The following is a 27,434-nucleotide window of genomic DNA, read 5'->3' as shown; positions in this document are numbered from 1 at the left end:
GTCCTTATTCTTGCTCTTTTTGAAGACTGGGTGAGATTTTCTGTCCTCAGGCAAATCTCCTGACCACTGTGGCTTCTCAAAGATATAGGGTATAGTTGTAGGAGAAGATCACACTGCAACTCTTCGATGCATTGGGTCTGGATGAGAAGGGGTGGTGGATATTTTATCCACTGTCAGCACCTTTCTTCTGCATGTTTTGGGATAGCTGAAGACGAGAAGGGAAAGTTTCAAATTCTGTAGTTCAGCAGCAGCAGTGCTGTGTGCTACTATGCAAAGAACATTAACAAGTAGACCTTTCTCAGCACTGGATTACACTTCACAGTACTAAACAAGTGGTAGCTGGGCATTTGTGGTTACAGTTTCCACATACTCCCAAATGCTACAAGTCATGCAGCTTTTTATTTTGCAGCTGATCCAGATGGGAATATTTATTATTTATATATCTGGTTTTAATTGATCAGTTAACTTACCGTTTGCCTTAATGCTCTGTAAATGGAATCCAAGAGACTTTTTTTTTTTTTTTTTTTTTTTTTGTGAATTAGAATTAAAATCCGGTGTATTCAGTCTGAAAGCAAGCTTTGGAAATCTATGATGCTGGTTGTGCTAGTACAAAAGATGACTTATGGATGGAACTTCAGGTTCATGTTAGATGCCAGTCAACAGTTAATAAATACACATTTGGAAGTCTGCCCCCAAAATGGAAAGGCAAGGATATACACATCCTCACTTGTTTGTTCCACAGGACATGGATTGTAACTGATGTTTTGTGTGGGCTGTGGAGAGGCAGAGGCAAAAATAATAACAAATCAGAGTCCTCTAGAAAAATCAGAATAGCCACTCTGTGAGTCCTCTGTAAAGCTTACACTGGCACTTTTGTCTAAACAAGTCAACCCAGATGTACTCAGTTAAAAATATATCTCCTTTACAAAGCTATTTGCTGCCTCAACACCAAGTGTAGCCGTAATTTCTGTGTTAGACTTCCTGTGGCTATCACATGAGCTTATGAGTCAACCCATTAGAAGCTTTTCCAGTTATTAACCATGTCAATAACTGAGAACATAAGTAATCTCACAGCACTGTGCTTGTGAAGCAAGTAAAGAAAACTAAAGACACTGAGACACTACCACTTTCAAAACAAGGAATAAAGATGTTTTCCTCTGCTTTCTCAGCTTTATTGCTTTTAACCAGTTAACCAAATTTCAAAAATAAATGCTCTTTCATTCTACTGTTGCTACAGCAAACCTGTGGTTTGTCTCTAATCCTTTTTATGTCTATCTCATATAAGTCCTAATTAATGTTTAATTCCTTACTAAAGTCTTCCATTAAGGATTCACTTTATTTCTGGGAGGCACAGGGCCATCACAACTAACATGTATCATTTGTTTGACAGTTTTATGGTTCAGCTGGAACAATTTGCAGAGCTGTCCATCAGTATCTTCCCTGTAGCTTTGCAGCCTTTCTATTTTAGTCATGAACTGCAGAACAGAGCAGAGTAACAGGCCACTAAGTAATACTTAGAAACTGAAGGAATAAAGTTCAGAAAAGCCACTGGAATACTTTGCCTAATAATTTATCATGTTGTTTTAGTTGTTTTGCAAGGTTTAATGCTAGTACATTAGAAGAGTAGCTGTGCTTCAGAGACATCTTCTCAGTAGTGCAGGACTTGCAATATTTTTGTTTCATGGGTTTACACAGTTTTCTCCATCAAGAAGTCACACTAACTGTCAGTCCTCTGAAGCTGTAGGGGGGGTTACAGATACCTCTGCTGTGTTAGCATGGCCTTGGCAGTGCGCTGTGAAAGGCTGGTAAAAGCCTTTCTGTGCTCTCCCAATGTTTGGGCATCATCTGATAAGGCACCAGAAGGAGGAAGGAAGATATGTCAACAATTTCAGCTGCTGGGCAACTCTGCAGGTGCATTGCCTTGCAGGACCAGAAGAAACCTATGCCCTAAGCCCTCCAGAGTTGGGCAATTTCAAGCTGTCTGTGATATGGCTGTGCATCTCCTTTAGGTACTTACAAATAAGTCTTTGACATATATCCTCCCCTGCACTACCTATCAAGACCTTGTGTCTTGATAGATTTACCTGTGGTCACAGGTGTACACGAGCCATTAATAAATGGTGACAGGTTGTGATAACATTCCCATTTCAGTGTGGTTCCAAATGATAGTGCAGAATATTCATGGATAGCGTTCATACAGCTTCTCCATGAAGCCCATTCTTCCACAGGAGCAATGACCAGTCTCAGGGCAACAGCCTCTTGCCAGCTGCTTCACCATTTTATACAGTGCTCTCTACAGGCTTTTTGTAATGGCAGGAGTCTGCTAAAACGCACAGCACTGTCATGTGAAAACACCAGGGTTTGCACCTCAGGCTTATGGCCATGCTTAGCCTGATGCACAGTGAGAAAACAAGTAATCCTGAAATTATGTGGGCACAGTGGTACCCAAGCTAAAGTAAGGTGGACTTGTTGCATGGCTTGAAAGATTGTTGCTGTGCTTGCCCACGGGTTTCCATTCAAAGAGCAGGTGTCAGTTACAATTGTGGGTAGAAATGAATGGGAAATCTTCTGATGTAAGGTTTTCTCATTTGCACAGTGGAGGAGTGGGTGTGCTCAAGTTAACTGAGTACTCTTTTTCAGGGAAAAGAACACTTAAAATAATGCATGTTAAAATGGACTGTTTTCGAAGATCGCACAACATATTAAAAGAGACCACAAGGTCATTCAGCTTTGGGGGTTTGCAGCTGCTTCCCGCACAGAACATGTGAATACTTCTGCACAAGTAAGAATTCCCAGTTTTACCTTCTTCTGAAAATGGACTAGTAAACTCATTGAACTGGAGCATAACTGCTTTCCTCTAGAGCCCAAAGCACATTTAGCAGCTCAGCAGATATGAGCATTGCACACTCATTTGGGATTTTATGGATGTGTGCATCTGTACCATTACGTTCTGATGTGCAGCCTAATCTGGGCAGAACAGCACTATTGGAGGGATGAGATTAACACAGTGCATCCATTTCAAGTAGTCCTTGCACTCATCCTTCCCTATCTATTGACATGATTAGTAAAAAGGTATATGCATGCACAGACACAAATACACAGATAGATACTCCTCTTACCAAGAGAGTCAACTGTCAGTTTATTGTCAATCAGTGGTTACTGTCTTCAAATGGGTCTCCTTAGAGTCATGACATCCAAAATTATCCTTTTTCTGCATAGTGGCTTAATTTTTCTTCATGGGGCATATTTTGCTGCTCCCAGATTTCCATCTGACTAAACCTTGTATTTTCCAAACCAGATGCTCTTCTTTGGCTTGTATTTTGCAAACTTCAACCATACTGATAAAAATTTCTTTACAGTTGTTGGACTTTTTTGGTTGAAGGTGGAAGGATGAAACAAACTATAGTAGCAAGAGAAACAAAATGGAACTGACAAATATCTGAGAGCTACTTATGTAAGAAGTAACAAAGTATTCTGTGGGTACAGGGTAGCAAGGCAGTAAAATCTAGAAGTGTTTATGAGACTGACTTTGAATTTTAATAGTTTACCCTTCCTAAAACTAACCATTTTCTTTTCAAGAGATCTATCTTCAAAAAACTCCACAAATTAGAATTTAAACACAAATTATTTTACCTGAAAAATTTCTGCTGGCCACAGAGGTGACCAAGAAAAATGAGGTGCTCTTTGCAAAAAATATGTTTCATTTAATTTTTTGCTTTCTTGCAAACTTTGACCTTTTCTGAATTACAAGGCTGCTAGCCATCTCTAAACAAGGGGATCCTGTTGGCTGAGCCAGCAACACTCTAGTTCCAGCAGATGTTAGCTGTCATTGCTTCATTGCCGGTCACTTCTCATGGGTCTGCTCAGGGAATTTCACCTTTTGCATTTCCTAGTCAAGCTGCAGCTCATTGACAATGTAAAATACGTCAGACATTCACTGACACATTCTTGCTTGTCTTGGTGCTGATGTTTGACATGGCACCAACACACTGTGCTGCCCAGTTGACACTGTGTGTCAGTTTTTCTTCTTCATCATGTCTTCCCCCTATTGTTTGCATTTGTGGCCCTGGAACATTTTAACTGAATTTGCACCCTGAATCCAGGGGGTATCCAGTCAATTTTAATTTACCTTCTTCACCTTTGAGTCAAAACTGCTGCATCTTCTGTAGTATAAACGAATGACAGTTGAAATTTGCCCTTTTATGTACATTCCATCTCAACACATGCTCTGACTTCAATTATATCTTCATATTTACATCCCTCTTTAAGCAGGTAATGCAGAATGATTTAAGATGCTTTTAATACTGGATGCTCTGACAAAAAACAAAGCACAATACTTAGTTACAGCACTCAGCTGCCCAACTCTATTGGTGATTGTCATCATATGTTTTGCACCAATTTTTACTTCATTAGATACTAGTATAGATGAGTCATGACCTCAAATACCATAGATATACAATATTACTTGTACAATGCCTTAAGGTGTCTGACATATAAAGTTGACGTAGGACTTGCTGCACAGCCTCTGGAAGCCTGCAAAGGAATTGTCTTTTTTTTCCTCACTTCTGTCACCCAATTTTGTCCATGAAAACAAGAAATTATTCTCATTATTCATGTAAGTCTACCCTGATTATTATCCATCTGAATGTCTTCCTTGTTACTGTCTTTGTTTCAAATTTTAGAGGATGTTCGGTGGTACAAGCATACAGTGAATGGATTCTGTGCCAGTCTCAGAGCCTAGAGAAGATCTGAGATGCAAACTTTGTTATCTTATTGTGCCAGACGAAACAATGGGAGGTAAAAGGGTGGGATCTAGCTAGCTCAACCTAAACCACCCAGAAGGCAAGAGTTAGCTAGTCCCTGCAGAACAGGCTCTGAGATGTCTCTGTCTGAAGTCTCTGCAGTGGCAAATCTTCTACTGATAGCAGAGAAAACCTCATTTCTGTATAGCTAGAGATAGGTGGAATGAATCCCCATTATTCAGATTATCTACTTCTGCCTGAAGCAAAGACAGGAATATCTCAGCACTGCCTAAACCTAAAATTTCGTCAAAAAGACTGTGGCACTGGCAACAGATCACCAAACACTCCTGGTCTAATCCTAAGGCTGTGTACAAAACTTGAAGCCTTTCCCTTTTAGACACTGCCTTTCGGGATAGTAGCCAGTGGCAATAATTTTGTAACTAAAGCAGATGATGTTTTAAATTAATTTTTCCACTTCCTTCCTCTCTCAGTCATAACGCCCATTATGAGGTTGCTGATACTCCTTCCAAAATCTTTTTCAAACAGAGCACAAAAGAAAAGATGGTTTCTGACCATAATGACATCAGGCTTTCTCTTAGACTTTTTGCCCAGAGGCACAAGAGGTATTGATGGCTCAGCCTGTCCTAGAAACGTCAGAATGCATGAGGTTCACAAAGCCACGCATTAAATGAAGTGTACAGGACTCTGTAGCTGTCAGACATTAATTTAACAAAAATAAAGCTTTGCTATATAAAGAAGAGTCAGTCAACTTCGCTGATGGCCTCCTGCCTCCTGGACTAATACAAAGTTGTCCATAAGGAGAGAGGGACAAGTCCACTGACCTACCAGAAACAGGATCTTGCCACTTAGTTTTTACTTCACCTAAATGCTTCCATTTGTGCCTTCAGTTACAAAATTACTGTTTTCTTGGCAGGATTGCTCTTCACATAACAGAGGATAGGTGTTACCTTTTTTCTTTCTGAATTACCAGAAGATTTGGATCTTAATTCATTATTCATTTAACTGGAATGGGCTGCTAGTCTCCTTTGGCAGACTTGAAGTGCTCTCCTTCCAGATGCAAACTTAAGCCAGCATCAAAAATGTTAAAAAACTCTCAGGACCTCTGTAGCTTCGGTCACTTACACTGCGGTGTCTTCATTCTTAATGCTGCTGCCGATTTAAATTCTGTCAGTCCCACAGCACTCTTTTTCTCAGCACACCTTATTTGAGAGCCATCAATTAAGTAAAGAATTAGGGAGTTCAGAAATTAGTTTTTAAAAGGATTAAAAATATTCTTTGCTAAGAAAATGGATTTTTGCATGAGTGGTTCTGTTTATAGAAGGATGGCAGCATTTTCTAAGGATAAAAGAGTCCTCACCCTCTCCCTCATATAAATCAACTGGCAGTTGAAATATTTTGCAGAGGAGATATATCATGATGAGATTTCATGAGAGATGTCACTTGGCTGCTTGCTCTTCTGAGAGTGTTGTATGTCACTGCAGTCATAGCATGCTTCCCTGCCAGGAGGTCTGGTAGGGAAGTTTAGGTTTGGCCAAATGTTCCTTTAGTTCATTTTTTGCAATTTGCCTAAAAGCAAATTAAAATTTCATCTGAGAATCTGCATGATTTTTTGATAAACTGTAGGTTAATATCTTTGGGCTATTTAAAACAGCACTACTAAGCATGTCAGCACAATCTGAGTGCAAGTTCTATGGCACAGTGCAGACTTAGTTTTAGCACTGAGATAACAAGTTTCTCTTTCAAAGAGATCAAAAGTCTTCAGACACTTGCACCAGTTCCTTCTAGAGTGGAAGAATGTCCTCTGTGAATAATACTGACAAAAGTCTCACCTGGTGGGAAATCCAAACACACTTAATGTGCTTTATTGCATGTTAAGGACATCAGTGCTGCTCTAAATCTTTGTGTTTTGACTGGTTTTCGTGGAGTCTATAGAAAAACATTTACACTATTTCTCAGTTCTGCATGGAATCTTAACAGGACTATTGAGGTCTGACTAAGTTCCTGCCTGTTTCTGTTGTTGATTTTCCTCTAAAATTTTTCAAGAACTTGTATCTATAATTTTTGCCAGAAGGGGTCCTCCTGACAAATTTCCAGTGAAGTCTGATGAAAAAGAGAAAAAAAGGCTTATTTTCACATGAAATTATGATTGTGAATATGTCTCATTTTCCAGAAAGTATGTCTTAGTGGTTAGTGCATTGAAGCCCAAATTTTCATATTCAGTTTTTGCTGACTCCCTTGATTGCTCAGTGCTTTGGCTGTTTCAGTTGTTCATGTGACCACTGAGCACCTCCTTTTCCTCCTTGCCTTGCCCCCTGTTCCAGTTTAGAAATTGACACCTCTGAAGATTGTCTGCCTGTCAGTGTGTTTGTGCAGAGCTCTTGCAAAGTAAATCTTTTTGACACTGGAACCTTTTTGCCACTGAAATTCAACTGCCTATGCATAACATGACTGCATCCTCATTTCCTCATTTCCCACTGGCACTAAGGAACTCCAGAAACCTTTAGTGATGGTTTGGGAAAACAGGCAGAGAGGGAAATACTGGATTCTCTCAGAATTTTTACTACTACTTTTGTTGTTCCAGAGTAGTGATATGGTCTTTAGGAGCAAAAATGGAATAAGCTAAGTTAGCAAGAGTAACATTCTCACCTACCACAAGGGATGGACATTGGTCACAAAACAAAGCACAGATAATCCCAAACAAGACTGTTTCTTCAAAATCTACAGGACACTAAGAATAAAAGCATCTCACAAACTCTGAAACAACCAGGAATACTTAAACTTCCAGCTCCAGTTCAGATTTTTTCCATTCATTTGCATTTAAAAAGGCAAGTTCCCAGACAAAATTTTGAGTAGGTCTTGAATATATTGAGCCCTTTTTGCCATGTGCAAGCATCTTTGCAGTGTCCATAAAATGTTGTCATATCCTGGGAAATGTTGGAGAGTAGGACATGAAGAATTTTTAAGAGAAACATTAATAGATAATTTCCAAAATAAGGAGTAAGGACTGAAGTCTTGAGAATTTTCAAAGCTCGCCAGCCTCTTTTTGATATGTGTAGAAGCTGTGTCCTTCAACTTTTTCATCACCTGGGAAAATGTTTCAGATTTCAGGCCAAGGTACCATAGATATTTTCAATGGAATATTGATTAGTTTCATTACAGGGGAAATCTGAGAAGTGAATGGCAGAGTTTCTACAGACATGGATTATTTACCTCATATATTTACAAGTTCTCTCAAATTGCACCTTTTTTTTTTAATTGGATGGGGTGCTTGCTCTGAGCTCAACTTTCACATTACCAGAACTTTGCTAAGGCTTTCCTCCATTCCTCCAGCATCAGCAAAGTAAAGGGGTTTGCTTCATTATCCAACCTGACAAAACCTTTTCCCTTACCTAGCTTTTCCTAAGTTCTGTTCTCTGTCAGAAGTCTAGTGCCAGAGGAATGTCAAGTTGCCTGGTCTAGACATGGTGTGTTTCTGAGGTTTTTATCCCAGGTAGAATCTGACATTTAATTATATAAATGGATGCAGTGTTCATCACCATGCAGTCAAACATCTGTTATTTCTGCTGCACTTGGATATGTTTGGGCTCAAATAATCCAGGAGATAAAGCTTGTATTAGAAGATTTATCCTTCATCTTCAAGCTGATGTTCTTTCTACTCCAGATTTTGGAGGAAAAATAGGACAGGTACTTAATTTATTTCCCACCTGATGGTTTTGTTCTCTATATATGTTGCTAATGGTTGAAGCAAGAAAAAACCTGTTCTTTATTTCACTCCCGCTTCCTGCTCAAACAATATTTTTTCGTCACACATTTTTCTGTCTACTCACTGACCCTTCCAAAAAGAAATTTTTAATGAATTTTAAAGAAAATTAAGTTTTTGTAAACTTGCTGTGAATCAAAAACTGCATTAAGGGAATAACTCAAATGAGATTTTTCCCATCTGAAGAAACAACAGACAGACTATGTATCTCATTCAGGAGAAGTTTCAGGGTTAGTCAGCACTTATATGGTAGTTCACTAATCACCATACATACATGTAGCTCCTACGTAGCTTCTACACATGATGCTTTGTACCCCTCAGGGATCTAAAAGTGAGCCAGAGGAGTGGTCGTGGCTGTTGAGATACTGGAAGTTTGGAGGGAAAAGATGCATACACAAAAAATAAGATTCCATCACTCCTCCAGCTCATAGAGTAGCACATTTCCCTAATGCCAACTTTGTTCTTCTTTTTCAATTGTTGAGGATTTTTTCCACTGATTAATTTAAAGTGTATTTCCACCCCACCTCTCCTTTTTTTCTTCTTTCCCCAGCCACCAAGTTCTCCATGAATTTTATTATTTCTTTGGAACACACCCACAAATCTCAGTGGGTGAAATCCACTATACCACAGCCTCAGAGTAGTTATTCAGCCAGCATATGACCACAGCCATGAATTGCTGGATCAACAAGAGCACTGTTGGATGTGTTCTGTTCACATGGTGCTTGAGTTACTTGCTTTTTCCAATGGTCTATTATTTCATGAATTTGTGAGGGCTAAAACTGGGCATTTGGATCTTAATCCCTTTGAGGCTAGGTGATTTCAGACATTCAGTCTGGAACTCTTTATTGCAGTCATATTCCCATCAGTTGCTAGCTCAATCTGGCCCTTTTGTTAAAGACCCCTACCCTTTCCACTCATCACACTCATTGCTATTGTATTTTCCCTAACAATACTGCTTCTATATCCATTATCCTTATTATAGGGAAAAGACATAAGGAGACCCCTACCCACAGTCACTGAATCCAACATTTTCAGTAAGTTACATCATAGCATCCCTTTGAGCATTCCCATTTACACTTCTGCTTGATTTGGTTTTTTCCCTACTAAAGATATGCTAAATTTCTCAGAAATAAAATGTTGGCTATACTAGCATTCCTGGAGGCAATGCATATATCAGTATAGAATTTGGTTGCTTCCATAAGATCCTATTCAAACTTGTGTGGTCTGCGTGTTATTCCTAATAACTATCACAACTGTTTGCATAAAGCTAGAGATTTCTGCTGGCCTCTCTCTGTTATAGCTCTTTAGAGTTGCTTCAAAACATTTTGTGATTTCCATTTTGGGATTGAGGAGAAATGACATCCCTGGTGAGGAGCTCAAAAGAGGGTACAGAAATATCCAATGCACCCCCCTATAAGAGTCAAAGTATGCTTGCAGCAAAGAAAGGTATTTACATAAGGGAAGTGTAGAAACATATATATTACATGTTCAAAACCTACTCCCATGAACTGTTGCTTCAGTAGAAAATTCTTAAAAAGCTGAACAGAGGTGATTGGTTTGATGTTTAGTTCCTTGAATTGGATCAGATTTTATCAGCCTATATATATATATAATCTCCATCGAGTTACAAGAAGAGTTGGTCCAAGCTGAAGGTCAGTGAAAGTAAAAAAAAAGTGATGCTGTTAGTTGAGTGGAAGGTGCTTTGGGGATGTTGCCATCAGTGACACTTCAGCTTGGATCTTTGTGCTGTACTCTGGTTACTGCATCTCCTTAGTGGACAGGATCATGAGAATTGGCATCTCCATTCATGTTCTTGGCTACTCAGTGCATGTTGACTGCCTGACTTACTGACTGCCTAGTTCATAGCTGGGGCAGCAGGGGCAGACTCATAGAGGTGCTGTGGTTCAATCTCTTCAATACAAAAGAAAAATTAAGAAAGGACTTAATCACAAAGCAAGCTACTGAACTAAAGAAATCCTGTGCTAAGTTTTTGGAAATGCCCTAATCAACACAAGCTTCAAGGCCTCTTCCCACACATTATTTAAAATTTGACTAACCAAAAAAAAAAAAAAAAAAAAAAGGCTTTAGTGTAAAAGATCATGTCTGAAGCATGAGCACATTATTCTGCATACAGTACACATTTAAGCTCCATCTTCACTCATGCTTCACATCTCCTGCACACTGGAAGCCACTGGTCAGTGTCTGGTGGATCAGAGAGCAAACACTGTTGACATATGAGGTTCTAGAGCATGAGAGAAGCCAAAGGGCAAGACTAACACATGGGTGAGATCCAGGCCTTGCTGCAGGGGGTGTGAACATATTGCTCAGGGTGTAACACTTGCAGAATGGACTGTACTAACACTTTAGCAGAGGTTAGTGTCCTGGAAGGGCTTCTGTGACAGTCAAATGACTTCCAACAAGGCAGTGAAAGTTGGATTCCTAATATTCTTCTGATAAATGCTTTATTATTCTAATTTATTGTAGTAATACCAGAAGTTGAAACAAAACAGTGGATCCCAACAGCATGCAGGGCTTACACAGATTAATAGTAATCTTGTAGCTCTATGAGACTAGAGTTGTCACATATAGGGCAGGTACAACTGCTGTCAGTATTGCTTCTATGAAGCTGTAGGAAATTATGCTGTGTGAGGGAGGTGAGAGGTGGAACACAGACCAAGAGCCCATCAGACAATCAATTGTCTATTGAAGTGGGGTAGAAGGGATAGGGCTGGGAGAATGCATTTCAGAAACAGCAGGAGTAACCAAGAAAAACAGCTGAGAAAGCATCTGAGTGATGTCAGATGGGAGAACAGAGAGAGCAATGATTTTCTCTGCCTTAGTAATAGATGTACGCTTATTAGTGAAGGATAGCTCTGACAACACAGAAGAATAGAATTCTGGTTTTCCCTCCAGCAGGTGTAAATCTTTGTGACCCTTTTTGCCCAAGTACTTGTGAAAAATGTCTAATGGGGAGTCCTACTTTGAGCCCAGTGCTTGCTGAGATCAAATACTTTCCTCAGAGGATTGTCACAGGTGGCCTCTACCTCCCTGCCTAATGTCTGCAAAGCCTTGAATGGTTGAAAAGTCTGCATTATTTCTATAGTCAACTATCTTAAAAGATCTGGAAATACCTCTTCATGGTATCCAAATGCCACAAATGAGAACAGAGCATTTTCAGGTAAAATATCAGCGTTCACATGCTGATGAATTGCCCATGCAGTACAGACATGGAAAAAACACTAGTCCATATAAACTTTTCAAGCTAAACAATTCCTTCATCACTCAGAACCTAAGAAGCTTAGTGTTCCAGCCTTTAGAGATTGTCCTTCAATTGCCTGCTCAATTTTAGTACCTCCCTTTCTCAGAAATCTCCCCTCTGTGAGCTTTAGTGAGTTTCCTGTTTACCTTAATTTAGCTAATGCATAAGATATCCAAGGCTGATTACAGAACTGTCAGTCAGATGGCAGGACTTGACCGATTCTTTCATTATTCCATTACAGTTTCCTTCTGCTGGCATGCCTTTTTACTAGCAGTAGGTGTCCCGTGCCCAAGGAAGCAATGTGTGTGAATATGCAAAGAGGACCAAACCCTAGATGAGTTGGTTGAGTCCCTAATAGCTATCTGCTTGTGAAAGCAGTAAGTAGCAGAGTAGACTTAACATTAAATGGTGCTGAGATCCCACTCAGCTGTTTCAGGGGAGGTATCACAAATAAATGTATAGGTAGACCTGAGCAAGAAGCCAGTGAGAAGTGGCTCAGATCCCCACAGTGCTTCCAGAGCAGCAAAGGGTGAAAAGTGCCCCTAGTACAAACTAGGCTGTACTGTTTGTACCCTAGTACAAACTTGGCTGGTGGTAGTTAGCAAAGAGTTGACAGACTGTGAACTTCTCCACTGGATGCAGGGGCTTCTCAGCAGATGATCAGGACATGAGTATCTCATGATGGAAAACGCTTTTGTCACAGAGCTCTTTGTAACTGTCCTGTTGCAGGTTAATCCATTGCATTGGATTAACCAATCCTTACAAACAACTCAGATACAGCTCTCCAACAAAGGACTGATTGGCTCTAGAGGAGGAAATCAGCCATTCAAATCTGAGCCTGACTCAAAATGGATCTGTCATTAGGATTGCAAATAGCACCAGGGAGCATGCCTTCAGCTCCTGGGTGCATAGGCAACCCTGCAAATGGGTCCTCTCATTCTTTTTTTCACTGTCAGTACCATGCAGCTTTTACAACATCAAGTTCCAGTTAAGTAGTGCATCTAGGTCCTAGAAACCTTTTTGTGCAGATTTTGTGCATCCCTGCAAGCTGCTTGTCCTCTTTTTCCTGAGCCATCATAACTGAAGAAACCAAAGATTTTTTTTTTCTGAGTGAATATATGCTTGGGGGTAAAAGTACATGTGGAAGGACTAAATCAGCCTCTTCTTTCACACCTAGGGGGCAAAAGAAAAATGAAAGCTTGTATATATGCTTTCTGTTTCAGCTTGGCATTTTGACACCTCTTTTGGCCAGTTCATGTTAAATTAAATTAGGTACCTTCCCAAGCAGCAATGATTCACAACTTTTTGCTCTGCTTCCAGCTGCCATCCTTGTGCTGAGGCAGTGCATCAGCTGGTCTCTCTGCATTCTCCATCTGGATGCCTCATCGGCCTCTTCTCACGGCTGGGTTTGAACTTTGCCTTCCTCTTCAGCCTTTCCCAAAGGCAGCACCCACTCCAGCAGTGTGTCAGCAGCATAATCCCCCCTGGCATCTGCTCCCTGAATAACTGATATTGCCTCCAAATTCAGCCTGCTTCCCCAGTCCCTTGCTCCCCCTAACAAAGCAGTTCTTTCCCTCAAGTGTGGCAGCAGGGATCATCTTTGCCAGTTGGCCTTGCACTAGTCTCCTCTCTGGAGGGGAAGCACACTCATTACCCTCATCTCTGAAGACTTTTCAGTGTGCAGACATGCATGTCTGTTAACTTCTCCCACCTGATTCCCTGGCCTGTTACATTTTTGGAAAGAGCAAAAAGTTTGAAAATGTCAAAACATTTAAAGTTGGGGTGAATTTGTTTTCAAATTGTATCTATCTTACCATATGTCATCCTTCTAGAAGCACTGGACTTTAACAGGAGTGCATATGCCATGACTACAGCCAGCCACAGGCATCCTGTGATGCCACATGGCTGTGTAATTCTGTTAGCCACAGTGCACCACAGGCACATCAATTCAAGAAGAATCTATGAACTTCATTTGGTAAGGTGAGGAAACTGCAAGTTTATGAACCTGGACTATTAACCATTCTAATAAACATTGCAACTTGGGAAAATTTGGCATAAAGTAGAAATTTTTTGTGGCTTTTACTTTTTTCCTAGGAAAATGTTTGCAAAATGGAAACTTAAAAGACAAATCATCATGCTGAAACCCACTTTTTCATCTTAAAATTATTTGCAAGGAGAATTTTTATCTAACTTCAGCTTAGAGATGCCTCATAGCCATGCCTTGTGATCTACACTTACACTGTTGTTTTGAGGGGACAAAATTACTCACAGACATCCAAACACTCATAGTTTTTTGCTTTCTCATCTCTCTGCAGAAGGCTCCCTCTCTCTAATGAGCTCTGGAGTAAGGCTGGTGCCTGTAATCTTTAAAGTTTTTCTTTTTCATCCCTCAAACTTTGTCATGGGCAGCCACTTCAGGGATCCACGTGGGTCCACTTCAGGGATCTTCTTTATTCAGTCAACTCATTCCTAAGCCTTTTTCTTCCAGACAGTCCTCTTTCCTGCTTTCTATCCATACTTCAACAATTTGTATAAATGACAAACCACTTTCTTATTCTGTACTGCAGCTTGGCCTCTGTATTTTTTAGTATGAAGGACATCTTTTTTTCATTTTCTAGCTCTTTTTTTCTTCTCTCTACACATATACAACAATGTAAGTGCCTGAAAATGCAGCAGCATTTCTGTTTTGATCAAATCATTCATCCAGTCACTCGGACTTGATCATGCTGGATTGAGCACACATAAAGGAGATTCCCTGTCTGAGCTGCTTTCTGGGAGGCTGGATGGCACCTGTGGTGCCTTTCACCCTTCCTGAGAAACAGGACCCTCAGTTTCTCAGATCCTTTTCCTACAGATTCTTTTCAGGCATTCCTGTTGCAAGGACATGTGTAGTGAACACCTGAGGAGAGAACATGCATCAACCTCTAAAGGATTGTGAGATCAGGTTTTTTTTAACTTCTGTGATTAAGAGTAACACTCTGTTGCAGAGAACTTGGCCTGTAACAGCACCCGGTGGGTTTTTTTCTTTATTCTGCTCCTCCGTTTTCACACTAACATACTGGCACAGGAGGCTGCACACATGAGGAAATAAAAAAGTTAGAAGAATTGATGTTGTAAGCTGACTGGACTGTCAGGAATGATCTTAGCATGCTTAGTTGCTCCTGTCAGATGGCAATAACAAGTCTACTTGCCTTGGATTTATTCACTGAGAATGCTGTCAAGCAATTCTATCACTTGATGCTGTGTGTATTTCAAGGTTCGTATGGCTTCTGGTAGACATGTTAAAACCATGTAACATCCATTTCTATCACCTGAAGAATCAGTCCTCAGCTAAGAAACTGAAGCTGTTTCACCTCTGCGTATTGTGACGGACTCACTCAGGTGATCATCGGGCAATAGCTATAAAGCAGCTGCTTCAGCACGATGTGAATTCTTAACCCTTTGGTGTGGGGCTGAGTGAATGCTCCCCCTGCTCCATGATGGCTGTCCTGTGTCTTGCCTTGCCTCTCTCTCCTGCACTCTTGCATGTTCCCTGAGGCAGGGGTGCGGGTGACTGGAAATGTGAAGTCACCTGATAGGATGCTGCCTGACTCCCTTCGCTCTGCGCGGCATAAGCTCTCCTTGCCTAGTGGTAGTGAAAGCAACTCTGCAAGGCTTTGCTCTGCTCAGCAGGCTGCTGAGTTTGCTGCAGATGCAAAACAGAAATCCATCCTTCTACTGCCTACTTACCACCAGGAGGGTTATATGTCTCCTTGCCTCTTGTTCCTTCCCCCAAACCTCTGTTCTCAAAAGGAAGCTCTGTTCTGCTGCTAGCAATGCATCCTAAGACGTGGCTATGCTGGTGTTGCCCTGCTTTCTGCGTGTGGGCATTCATGTTCACATCCTTGATTAAAGGTAGGCTCTCTTTGATACCAGTTTCTAGAATATTTTCTAGTTACTGTCTCTGCTTCTGTTTTCTTGAACTAATTCAATGTAAAGCTTCCACCAGCTATTTCTACCTGAAATCTTTAACACTTCAACAGTATTCGAAAAGAGCTAAAGCAATACTAGTTTTCCAATGTAAAACTCTTCATTTGTGTTTGATAACTAATGGAAGAACTATTTCTAGAAAACAATGGAAATGGATTAGGGTTCCTAGTAGTTTCATTTGATGCTTGAATTTGCAAGTGCTTAAATAATGCAGGCTATGGATGTGCATGGTCAGTACTCACACTTTCAAAAGTGAGAACTTTAACTATTGCTCACTATTGTTTTTGATCTGTGTTTTAAATATGCTGCAGTCATTTCTGTTCACAACTCTCATGGAGTTTAGTACGATTTTTGCATTTAGGACACATTTATTTTGAAACTCTCGCTTCTGCAGATGACCAAGATGTGCCTTGCTAAGACTGCTTGTCTTAGCAAGGCATAAGAAACTGTTTTAAAGCAGCACCATAGGGTAAAACCTAAATACTTGTCTGGTTTCATTACTTTATTTTAAAGCATGTATCTATTACAAAGCCAGTGGGAAAATTTCAAATGAAAGATGATTTTAGATGCATTTACTTTATGTTCCCACAGTAGTGTACTTCTAATCACAGCACTATGGGTGGTGATGATGAAATCTGAAAAGAAAAATTTTAGTTCTTTTTTGAATTAAATAATACATGATATAAAAGAATCCAAACTTCATGACATATTCATGTGTCTTCTCTGAATGATGCGGAAAGGATGAAATAAAATATCAAGTTTTAAAATTTTTACTAGGATTTTCTTTCCATACATGTAAGTGACCAGTAGGCAGCATTTCATCTTGCAGTATGATAATCCCCTGCAATTTCAGGATGCTTTGTGATTTCACCTTAGAGGTGAAATCTCTTTTTCAAGAACAGGGGAAGGACAGTCTAATCATGAAAGTGCAGCATACTGAGACCAAGTGTCTCCCTGCAGGACATCTGCACATCCACAGGCCCTTGAAGGATAGGTAAATTGCAAATTTATGTGCCAGAGACCATGCTGCCTGGTACAAACCCCTTCTATGTTTAATATTTGCAATCATAAAGGCTTGTCATGGTTACTTGTCTGGTGTGTTCTAGTGCAATCTGGGACTAATGCAAAAAACTTATGACAATGAGTCCGAAAACAAATTTTTCCTCAGTTGTATCAGTAATATCTTTGGGATCATCATATAGCTTTGATAACACAGCTGTGCACAGCATGAGACAGAAATTCTAAATCTTGAGTTTATAAAATGTTTTCATTTATGTGCCGAATTACAGTAATGTAATAGCAAAGTTTTTCAAGAAAATTGTTCTTCTGAGCTGTTGTTGCCAGAGCAAATAAAATTTTAGATTTTCCTTTAGAAATCAAAGTGTATAGCCTTTTACACTGTGAAAATAACTGTTTCAGGTTTAGACTATGTGTAACAGGTTAGGAGTATTCTTAACTCTGCAGTGAGTCAGCTCAGTGCCTGTCACATACCTTGCTTCTTCTAAGCCATCTGGTCTGTTCTTCATTAATGAGGGGTTACAGCTGTGATCTGCTTGTTCCCAAAGAACAGTTCTGTATTACATAGGTGCATGCTATTCTATAAGAAATGTTAATATTTCCACTTTTTTCTTGTTCTTAGAACTTAATAAATGAACTTTCTGCAAAGAAAAATTGTGCTGTCTAAAGAGTGGAAATATCAATTGTGAGGATAAAATTCAGTCATGTTTAAGATTAGGAGGCATCATTGTAGTCCTCTAATCACCTGATAGAGATTTTGATACAGTAGTTGCAGCCTCAAGCTTTTAATTTCTAAGTAGGTATGCTTTTCATGAACACCCTGTTTTACTGGGGAGATTCACAAAGATTAAATCTGTCACATTTCTACTTCTTATATTTCACACCACCTTACTTTGGTATGATACCAAGGTGGGCCAAATGGAGGCTCATAGGCCAAATCCAGCTTAGGAGACAAAACCACCGAAGCCATTACCTTACTATTTGAGGAAACAAGGAGTAGCCAACATTCTGCAGGAGGATGCTTTCAACTGACGCCATACTGGCAACCTCTCTTCTCTATGCTCTGGTAGCTTTAAACATGGTCACAAGCACAAGGTCCAGAAATATAGCACAGACTAGTATGTTATCCAGCACCTTCTTCTCCCTTTGTCTTCTCTCTGGCTTAGCTGTTCTTTGTCTTTTCCAATACAGATACCACAGCCTGCGAATCAGAGGAACGGTTATTTCACAAACTCTTCTCCCAGTACAACCAGTTCATTAGGCCGGTGGAAAATGTGTCTGATCCTGTCACGGTGTATTTTGAACTGGCCATCACCCAGCTTACAAATGTGGTAAGACTCACTACACAATACTGCTGAGTTTTGGGGATTGTTGTAAACACATGCAAATTGCTGAAGCAGGAGATGTAATTGTGATGGCTGCACATACCTACAACTCTCCTAGCTTTCATTTCATGTGTTTCTACATGCACCTGCTGAAACCTTTGCTGTTCTTTCAGTCAGATGAGTTGTTCCAGTTGCTTGAAGAAGTGGTTTGACTGACACAGATTCATTTCCTTACTTCTATAGAATCAAACCCCTCTGCTTCAGGTAGCAGCCTCCAGAGCCCAGGGCAGAAGCACTAAATGTTCAAGCCCAGGCTAGCCCTCTTCACAGGGCTAGCCCACTCCAGAGACACCTAGTGTGTCCACGTTCTGTGTAGCATGTGACCAATTCTGCTTTGGGACTACTGTCATTTCCCAGTAGTCCTGAGGGGAAAAATCTTCTCCTTTTTTTCAATCTATGTGTTTCAAAATGATGTAAGGGAAAAGTGTGGAAAGTGGAAGAAAGCATGGAGGTGGGGATGAATGTTGCATGTTTTGGAATGCAAATGGCTGTGGGGCAAACATACTGGGCAGGACAGAGCCAGTGTGGAAGAAACAAAACATCACCTTTCTGATTTGTGACTGATTGGCAATTGCAATAAGTGACTGTAAAAAGAAGGTTTCTGTATGGCAGCTACCTAATTTAGTGCTGGTCAAGTGTATCTGCTCTAGAGGTTTGCATAGAAATTCAAAACGCTGTGATACAAATGTCATTTTCCTTGAATCTCAACCAATTCTGTACTGTGAAATCAGAGTTTTTTAAACACTGAATCCAACAAAATACACAGCCACAAGAAGAATCTCATTCTTTTGGTACAGGTCAGAGCAATTCCAGGTTGTGTGCTCTCCAGATACTCAAATGTCTGGCAAAACAGTGCAGCTTTCTGTATACCTGATATTTATGGAGCATGATTTTTCAGTAAAGTTTTATTCATTTTTCAGTAGGGTTGCACACAACAATGTACAATGTGTAAACCTCTTGAAAGATGCTAGAAAAAATCTGCTATCAGTGAAATTAATGTGAAATTCTATTTTCCAGTTTTATGGGCTAAGGTTTTGGCCATCTCAGGATACTAAAACTGTTTATGCCTGTGTTTCTTTATAGGATGAAGTCAATCAGATTATGGAAACAAATTTGTGGCTAAGACACGTAAGTGACTGTGTTGCATTTCTCATGCATTTTGCATCGAAATGATTAAATGTGTGTTACTTGTAACTCACATCTATACGATAGTATAGTTTTTGTTTTGTAACAAGGATTTAAAAAAATTAATGAGAAGCTCCACAATTGAAAAAGTAATTTCTTCATTCTTTGTACCTAGAAGTTACATCTTCTTTCTTTCCGGTGAGATATATTCTTCTCCATCTTCATGATGATTGGTTTTTCTGGAAAATCGAGCTGGATGTACTCCTTAAAGAGTGATTAAATATGCCACTCTAGGTCATCCCCATCAAAATATTTATTAGAAAAAGGAACATGCCTCCATTGTTCCTGATAGCTTTGAGTATTTTAACATAGATAAGTACTGGAATTAAATACCAATATAGCCAGATGGAACATGCCTGGGCTCGTCTGGCCCTTGCTGCTTGACCAAAGGCGGCACTGTGGTGGTTTCACCTCAGAGACACCTTTGGCTGGCTGGATGCTGCAGCTCGGTGCTTGGGACAAGTCCAGGCATGCAGGAGCTCAGGTTTACCTCTGGTGGAAAGGCTTCAGGCGAGGTGAAGGAAAGGAATCAAGTTCTGCTGGAGGGTTTCCATCCAGAGCTTTATTCCTGGCACACAGGCCTCTGAATGTTGCAACAGCTCCAACAGAACCACAAATCGCATGGTTGCTGTGTCTTTTAAGCCCAGGGAGAGGGGGAGGGAAGGGGTAGGGGTCCCACCAACCAGGTAAGGGGGGAAGTCTCAGGGGACAAATGACACCTGGATGGCCCAAAGTCCCCAGGGCTGAGAGGCATCTTTTGAACTTTGCCAATCACACAACACCCTTGCTGGAATGCAAGATTGACGGACAGCGCTCAGAAGGGGGCAGGGGAGGGGAAGGGAGAGGTGATTGCCCTCTCACCTGGGAAAGGAACCGGGATAAGTGAGACAGGCTATGACATCACACCACAACAGATAAGGATCCTTAGGGAACCTAAACTGCTGAGAAAATATAGCTAACTTGCACCATTGTTTTCAGGCACTGGTTATGGTCCATGCAGAGTTTTCTGTAAAACAATAGGTGAGAGACCATGGAGCATGGCCCCATGATAGGGCAATAGGCAGCAATGCAGGAGAGCTGCTGTGCATCCCTCACTGCCCTGACCTGGTATGTCAGTACTCCTGTGGAACCAATACTGTCTTCTGGCAGCAGCTGCCTGTTCGCGAGCAGGTGGACCAAACATGGGGGTGCTGGTCTCCTCTGGTGCTGTCCTCCTCTCACCTGTGGGGTGCTGCAGCAAGGTCCCTATTTTCTCTTGGCAGTGGGGAGGTAATCTTTCACAGACAAGGCTCTCTACTGATGTCCCACAACAGAGGAGAGATCTCAGCATGGCAGCAGTTCATAGCAATTGGCACCCCATCCCATCACAGAGAAGAGAGTAGCAATCAAGAGAGCAGTATTCACACATGTCTAGTGTTTCTCCAGGTCATGGCCTTCCTCTCTTTTGGACCACTGTCCCCTTTTCCACATGCTACATTTCATTACAGTGTGTCATTTTACAGGAAGATCTGAGAAACAGATATTTGTTGATAATTTAAAGTTTTATAATCCTTGTCCATTCTTCTTTCAGATTTGGAATGACTACAAACTGCGATGGGATCCCAGACAATATGATGGCATCGAATTTGTTCGGGTACCAGCAGATAAAATTTGGAAACCAGATATTGTCTTGTATAATAAGTACGATGATTCATTTTACCCATTTTATTGACTCATTTGAATCTCTCAAAAATATCCCCTTGCAGCTCCTATAAAAACACCCATTACATTTTATTTTCATGGTAATTTTTTTGGTTTTGCCTCATTTGTCTTTCCAGTGCTGTGGGAGATTTTCAAGTTGAAGGCAAGACCAAAGCCCTCCTTCGCTATGATGGAATGATCACCTGGACCCCACCAGCTATTTTTAAAAGCTCCTGTCCTATGGATATTACTTTCTTCCCATTTGATCATCAGAACTGTTCACTCAAATTTGGCTCATGGACCTATGACAAAGCCAAAATTGATCTTCTGATCATTGGATCCAAAGTAGATATGAATGACTTTTGGGAAAATAGTGAATGGGAAATAGTTGATGCTTCTGGCTACAAACATGATATCAAATATAACTGCTGTGAAGAGATCTACACAGACATAACATATTCTTTTTATATTCGAAGATTGCCAATGTTCTACACCATAAATCTGATCATTCCCTGTCTTTTCATCTCATTCCTGACTGTGTTAGTTTTTTACCTGCCATCTGACTGTGGTGAGAAGGTTAATCTTTGCATCTCAGTGCTTCTTTCTTTGACTGTATTTTTACTGGTGATCACAGAAACAATCCCATCCACCTCTTTAGTAATTCCCCTAGTTGGTGAATATTTACTCTTCACAATGATATTTGTGACTCTGTCAATTGTCATCACAGTGTTTGTCCTCAATATACATTACAGGACCCCAATGACACACACAATGCCCAAATGGGTAAAAACCGTCTTTCTTCGCCTGCTCCCCAAAGTCCTGTTGATGCAGAGGCCACTAGAACAGGAGAAAAAAAACACCTCCAGAAAAACCAAGAAAGGATCAGACAGTAAGTTGGTCAAGTCAAAGCACAGCAAACACAAAGACACCAAATTGCACAAGGAGCAGCGGTGCAGTCACTGTGATCAGGCAACTGAACTCCGTACCACCAAAAGACAGCTGAGCCATCAGTCTCTGAGATGGATGGCAGAGCACATGGAGTACTCTCCAGAGGTGAAGGATGTCATCAGCAACGTCCAGTTCATCGCAGAGAACATGAGATCTCAAAATGAAACCAAAGAGGTAAGGGAGATAACCATCCCTTTAGGGCTGGTTTTGTTTGTATTGAAATCAATGGTGATGATAAGGTGGAGTGCCTGTGTGTAAAGATCAGGGGCTAGGTCAGCAGGGCACTTGTCCTGGTAGGAGTCTGTTACAGACCACCTAGGCAGGATGAACAGGTAGATGATGTATTCTACAGGAGGCTAGAGGAAGTGTCATGATCACCAACCCTTGTTTTCCTGAGGGACTTCTGCTTGCCAGGAAGCTGCTGGAAGGATAACACAGCAGAGAAGAATCAATCTAGGAGGTTCCTGAAGTGTGTGGAAGATAATTTCCTGACACAGGAAGCAAGCCAACCAGGGAAGGTGCCCCATTGGACTCATTGTTTGTGAACAGAGAAGGCCTAGTGGGAGATGTGACAGTTGGAGGCCACGGGCACAGCAACCACAGAATGATAGAGTTTTCAGTTTGGGGTTTAGTTGTGAGGGGTGCCAGCAGAACTGGATCTCCAGCAGCTAGACTTTGGCCTGTTTAGAAATTGATTTCTAGAGTCCCTTTGGAGTGAGTCCTGAAGGTCAAAGGAGTCCAGAAAGGCTGGGCATGGTCTAAAAAGGAAATCCTTAAGGTATAGAAGCAGTAGGACAAGTTGCTGGGGAAGAAGACCATCTAATGGGTTGTTTGTGTGAGGTCATGAATTTTTTTCTTATTTGGGATTACTATCATAGAAAATGGTGCACATTGGAATTTAAGGGTTTCTGGGGCCATATCCTCCTGTGTAAACACAAACTAAAAGAAGCTGCAAAAGGATTTTCTGACACCAGGAACTCATAAGGAGCAGAAGTTCTCTGACACTTCAAGATATTTATAAAAGTGTTTAGAAACTAATGCAATATATATCTTTGATCTGTCATGGAAGTTTTGCTTTTGGTTTTGAATTTTTAGATGCTCTATGATGGTAAAATCCATCTTAAAGCTAAGTACTGCTGTATTTATATGGAAAATCACAACAACTTTATAAGGGAAATGTTGGTATGCATTATTTCTATCAGAATATTTTGTTGAAATTCATACAACTTCAGTAAAACCTAAAGATGACCTTTATTCCCCCCTTTCTTTATGCCCTGCAGAAGACGTTTCATCTGAAAGCAAAATCTATACATTTCTGAATAAAGGACTAGAGTTAAGCCAGTGACTGAATTCATAGAGTGAGAATGTAGCACATGCCAGTCTGAAGCAAAAGACAGGAGGAATCTTTTACCATAGAGGAGGATGGGGATTGAGCTGAGCCCTGCTTAGTACCTATGGCCTTAGTGCTTTGCTTAACTCACACCCTGCTTTCATTATCACACCAGCCCTGCTTTCATTATCACACCAGCTGCACAAAACATATCCACGTACTGATTCGGCTACTTTCTCTGATGGTCTCCCAAAAAGAAGTTTTCCATGCAGTCATCCAAATAACTTACTGTCTTGATTATACAGCTCAAGGGAAATCTTCTTTTGCTAGTTTTGCTGATTTCCATTTTGCAAATCTCTCCTGCCTCATGAAATTTTATTCTTAGTCCCGTGTGTTCATGAGCAGCTTCGTATCTTACCTTTCAGAACATATTAGAGATGGGAAGCATAATTTTTCATTTACAAAAAATCTCCTTTTCAGGGAAAAATCAGGATTTGTTCTCAGGCAAGCACTGAGAAAAAATTATTCTGGAGGCTGCTTCTGCTTCAGCCAGATATACAAATGGGTGGTGTTATGTACTAGTCCTAAATAAATCAAAGCCCTTTAAAAATTGCAGAAACATTTATAGCTGTTGGAGTTCTTCCTGAGTGCTCTTTCATGCAAAGTGCAGCTTCCATGTCTGATTTTCAGAAGTCCTCCAAGGTTCTTCCCTGGCTACCAGCATGTTTCTATTCATGGTCATGTTACTATCATGGCCAACTTCTTTTTCATAACATCCCTAACACTCAACCCAACACTAATGACTATCATAGCTGTCCTCTCAGTAGCCCTGGGAGGTTGGATAGGATTAAACTAAATACAAACTTGAAAAGTCTTACCTTATTTATCTGTTTCTCACCTTGGCTGAATTGCCATTATCAGATTCTACAACTTCAAACTTACCCTACTTAAATTTTACTTATACTCTCCAATACCTGCTGCTGTATTCCTTACCCTCAACATGATCAAAATCCTAAAGCCAGTATTTTCTTGGAGGCAAATATAATAAAATTGGAAAAACAAGTGGAAGATCCCTCAGCAGGGAGATCTTAACTAGTCACTAGTTTATATGTGTGAATGTTCTTCTGATGCAGTGTTTCTTGTGCAGTACAAGTTCAAAGGTACAGTTTAAAGGACAGGAACTTCACTGAATGTGGTTCTAAGATCTGTCTCTCAGCCATGCAAAATTCGTTCTGTCCTGCTTAGCACACGACACTGCAGTTTGCTGGAACCCTTGCTTTGCCATAGTCCATGTGTCCATGTGTCCAGTTTCCAGAAATCAGTGGGGCTTGATTGGTGAGACAGTGTTTCAAAGCAGACCAGAATAGCAAACTGCATCTTGTGTAGGCTGTCAGGATAAATCCTTCAACAGGGTTTAGTGATGTGCAGCTGTGGCGGCTGTGCCTGCTGTTAAACCATCCCACTCTGCACCACCACATGATCAGATCCTGTTTGTTAATATCAGCACCACAGCCATGGATTAGCTGCCCTCAGACTCGAATATTTAGAACAATTCAGCAGACTAGCAGACAGTGTTGTATGTTCTCAGCCAAAAGTGGTAAAATACCATTAGAAAATCAGCTCCCTCTGAAGAGAGTGAAAACTGAGCAACTATAAGCATGACAAGCACATTCCTGACTTGCATGTGTGTTCTTCCTTACATTCAAAAGCACAGAGGGCATTTCTACTGCATAATGTCAACTCACAATTGTATGTAACATTACATGTATTTTATCCTTCTCTTTTTTTATTCTCTTGCAGGTGGAAGATGATTGGAAATATGTAGCTATGGTGATAGACAGAGTATTTCTCTGGGTATTTATAATCCTGTGTGTGTTTGGGACTGTAGGGCTCTTTATCCAGCCACTAATAGCAGAAACATAACTCAATCCATTGCTTTTTGTCCACTTTTGCTCTTGTTTCATTTTCGGTTCATAGAAATTTGCCTTCTATTTCTCTCCTCTAACATCATGCCTCTGCTCACCACCTCGTCAGCACCCAGCCACAGAAGCTCCCAGAACAATAAAGTATGTGTTTACATTTATGTTTGAAATCAGACAGATCTTAAGCATTTAATCATATTTGAAGACAAATGGACTTAAAGTTAGAATGTGGTTACCGTGTGAGGCATACACATTTGAAAACTTCATGCTTCTAAAATCTTTTTAAATTAGTTTGATCTGCCACTTACTTTTCCATTTAAGGGCACCAAAAGGGGACCAAAGTCCTCTTTACTTCCTGATAGTAAGTACCAAGACCTTGATAAGCTTCAGTAGGATTTCTAAGCCACATATCTCACCAGGTTAACAGTGGTCCTAGTCCACAGGTTCTGCTCTGAAAACTCTTGCTTGCTCAGGGACATAAACCCAACAGAGAAGGGTTTGTTCCTGACTAGATACTTGCCATAGACAGAATTGGTTTGACAGCACTGGATTGATCTGAGGTTTTGTGTTTTTAATGCCAAAGACCAACCTAAATTATGCATATACCAGCAGGAGAAGGATGGATACCATGAATCCTCTGCAAAGCTGAGCACCCTGTTTCAAACAGCTGTGCAGCAGTGTTCTGCTTCCTGACTCCTCATGGGTCTGTGCTGTGTGTGCAAACCTGAAATTTAGGGCCAAGTCCTTTGGGGCTGAGGTTGCTGATTTGTAACCAAGTCTCAATCCTAGTGTGCTTCCTCCTGAAACCTGAAACACTTCGTAGATGTGTTCCTGATGTGGTTTCTATAAAATGTGGGTGGTTTACTCTTGAGTCCCTCATTTGTTTATATTCCTGTAAGTTTTGTGGTGAAAGGTTATTCTTTAAAAGGCACCACTACAATTAAACCAAATGGCTCCAAGAATACAAAGCCCTTGTCTCTTACAAGAACCTCTAAATTTAACTGTACAGTGTCAATGCAGTGCTTTCAGTGTCTGACATGCATCAGTCTCTGCCCTGAACATCACCAATCCTTGGAAAGTAAGACTCCCTGTTTCTGAAGTCACTGGCTGGCCTTTTCCTCTTTTATGATGTTTCATAATAAAGAGAATAGGAATGAATTAGTGTATATGTTAAAGGCAGAATGACAAGAATATAACTGTCTTAATTCACCCAGTCATGACTGTAGAAGAACAAGTAGAAGAAACTATTATTTTCTGTAATCTGCCTGAATGTTGTTCAATTATGTAGCAACTGACACACAAGTGTATGAAAAAGCATGGTTTATTTTGTCAGTCTGTCAATTAAATGCCACTCCTGAGATACACCTTGAAGAATTTGAGGTTTGGGGTTTTTTTTTTTAGATTTCTTGTTGTCAATGTGTTTATAGATGCTACTATTGGCTCTTTAATCAGAAAGAAGGTGAGGGAAAAGAGAGGAAATTTGAAGAGGAGAGCTGAATTCTGAACCTAAAAACTTCATTTCTACAGAAAAGAATCTGACTGCTAGCATTCACTGTTACTCTATGACCATCCAAACCATGAAAACATTGTGGTTGAAGGTGCATTGCATTGGTATCTTAAGCATGACAGCTACAACCCCACAGGGCATAATCTGACTTCAGCAAAATCCCTGATTTACAAAGTCATCTCCTGTCTCTATTTAGTGTACTATTTACCCTTACTTTCTCCAACTCAGTAACTTTTGGAGCCATCTTTTGCAATTCTCAGCTGTGTTTGACACATTCAATACTGGGAGCCTAATATAGCACTGCCAGCTTTGTGAAAGTACTTGAGAGGGGAGATGGGGGATACAAGAAGCATATCAGCATGAAGGAGGCTGCAGTAGGTGTACCCCTGCAAGCAGACATGGAAGAGCCCACACAAAAATGACAGTTTTGCTTGCCCAGCTCTTGTTGAAGGTTGGGGGACCTTCTAAATGAAATAACAAGAAAAGTTACAACTAGAGCTGGTGCCATCCCAGATGTTGACTTGGGATCACACATTGTGCACAGCCACAGAAAAGGTCTGTTCTCACCCCATCAGCTCCAAAGTCACATCAGCAACATCCCTTATTAATATGCCTCAGTGATGAGTGTAGCAGCAAGAATTCTCCTCTCCTTGGGAGTGATGGCATCTATGAATTAATTTTAAAAGCACAGAAACCACAGGTCAACATC

General features: G+C 40.6%; 1 protein-coding gene across 1 annotated transcript; it reads left to right on the top strand.

Moving 5' to 3' along the window:
- The first annotated feature begins 15,361 nt into the window (after positions 1 to 15,361).
- CHRNA6 (cholinergic receptor nicotinic alpha 6 subunit) lies at positions 15,362 to 25,730 on the top strand. Its single transcript, XM_036403186.2, is given in 7 exon segments — positions 15,362 to 15,460; positions 15,463 to 15,676; positions 17,960 to 18,099; positions 19,237 to 19,281; positions 20,909 to 21,018; positions 21,156 to 22,140; positions 25,097 to 25,730. Coding segments are annotated over 7 exon segments (1,716 nt in total). The 3' UTR covers positions 25,220 to 25,730.
- Positions 25,731 to 27,434: the final 1,704 nt, after the last annotated feature.

The sequence above is a fragment of the Molothrus ater genome, chromosome Z (assembly GCF_012460135.2).
Source record: "Molothrus ater isolate BHLD 08-10-18 breed brown headed cowbird chromosome Z, BPBGC_Mater_1.1, whole genome shotgun sequence".
In the NCBI taxonomy this organism is placed as follows: Eukaryota; Metazoa; Chordata; class Aves; order Passeriformes; family Icteridae; genus Molothrus; species Molothrus ater.
The sequence above is the reverse complement of the archived record's forward strand: the minus strand, read 5'-3'. Positions and strand labels throughout refer to the sequence as shown.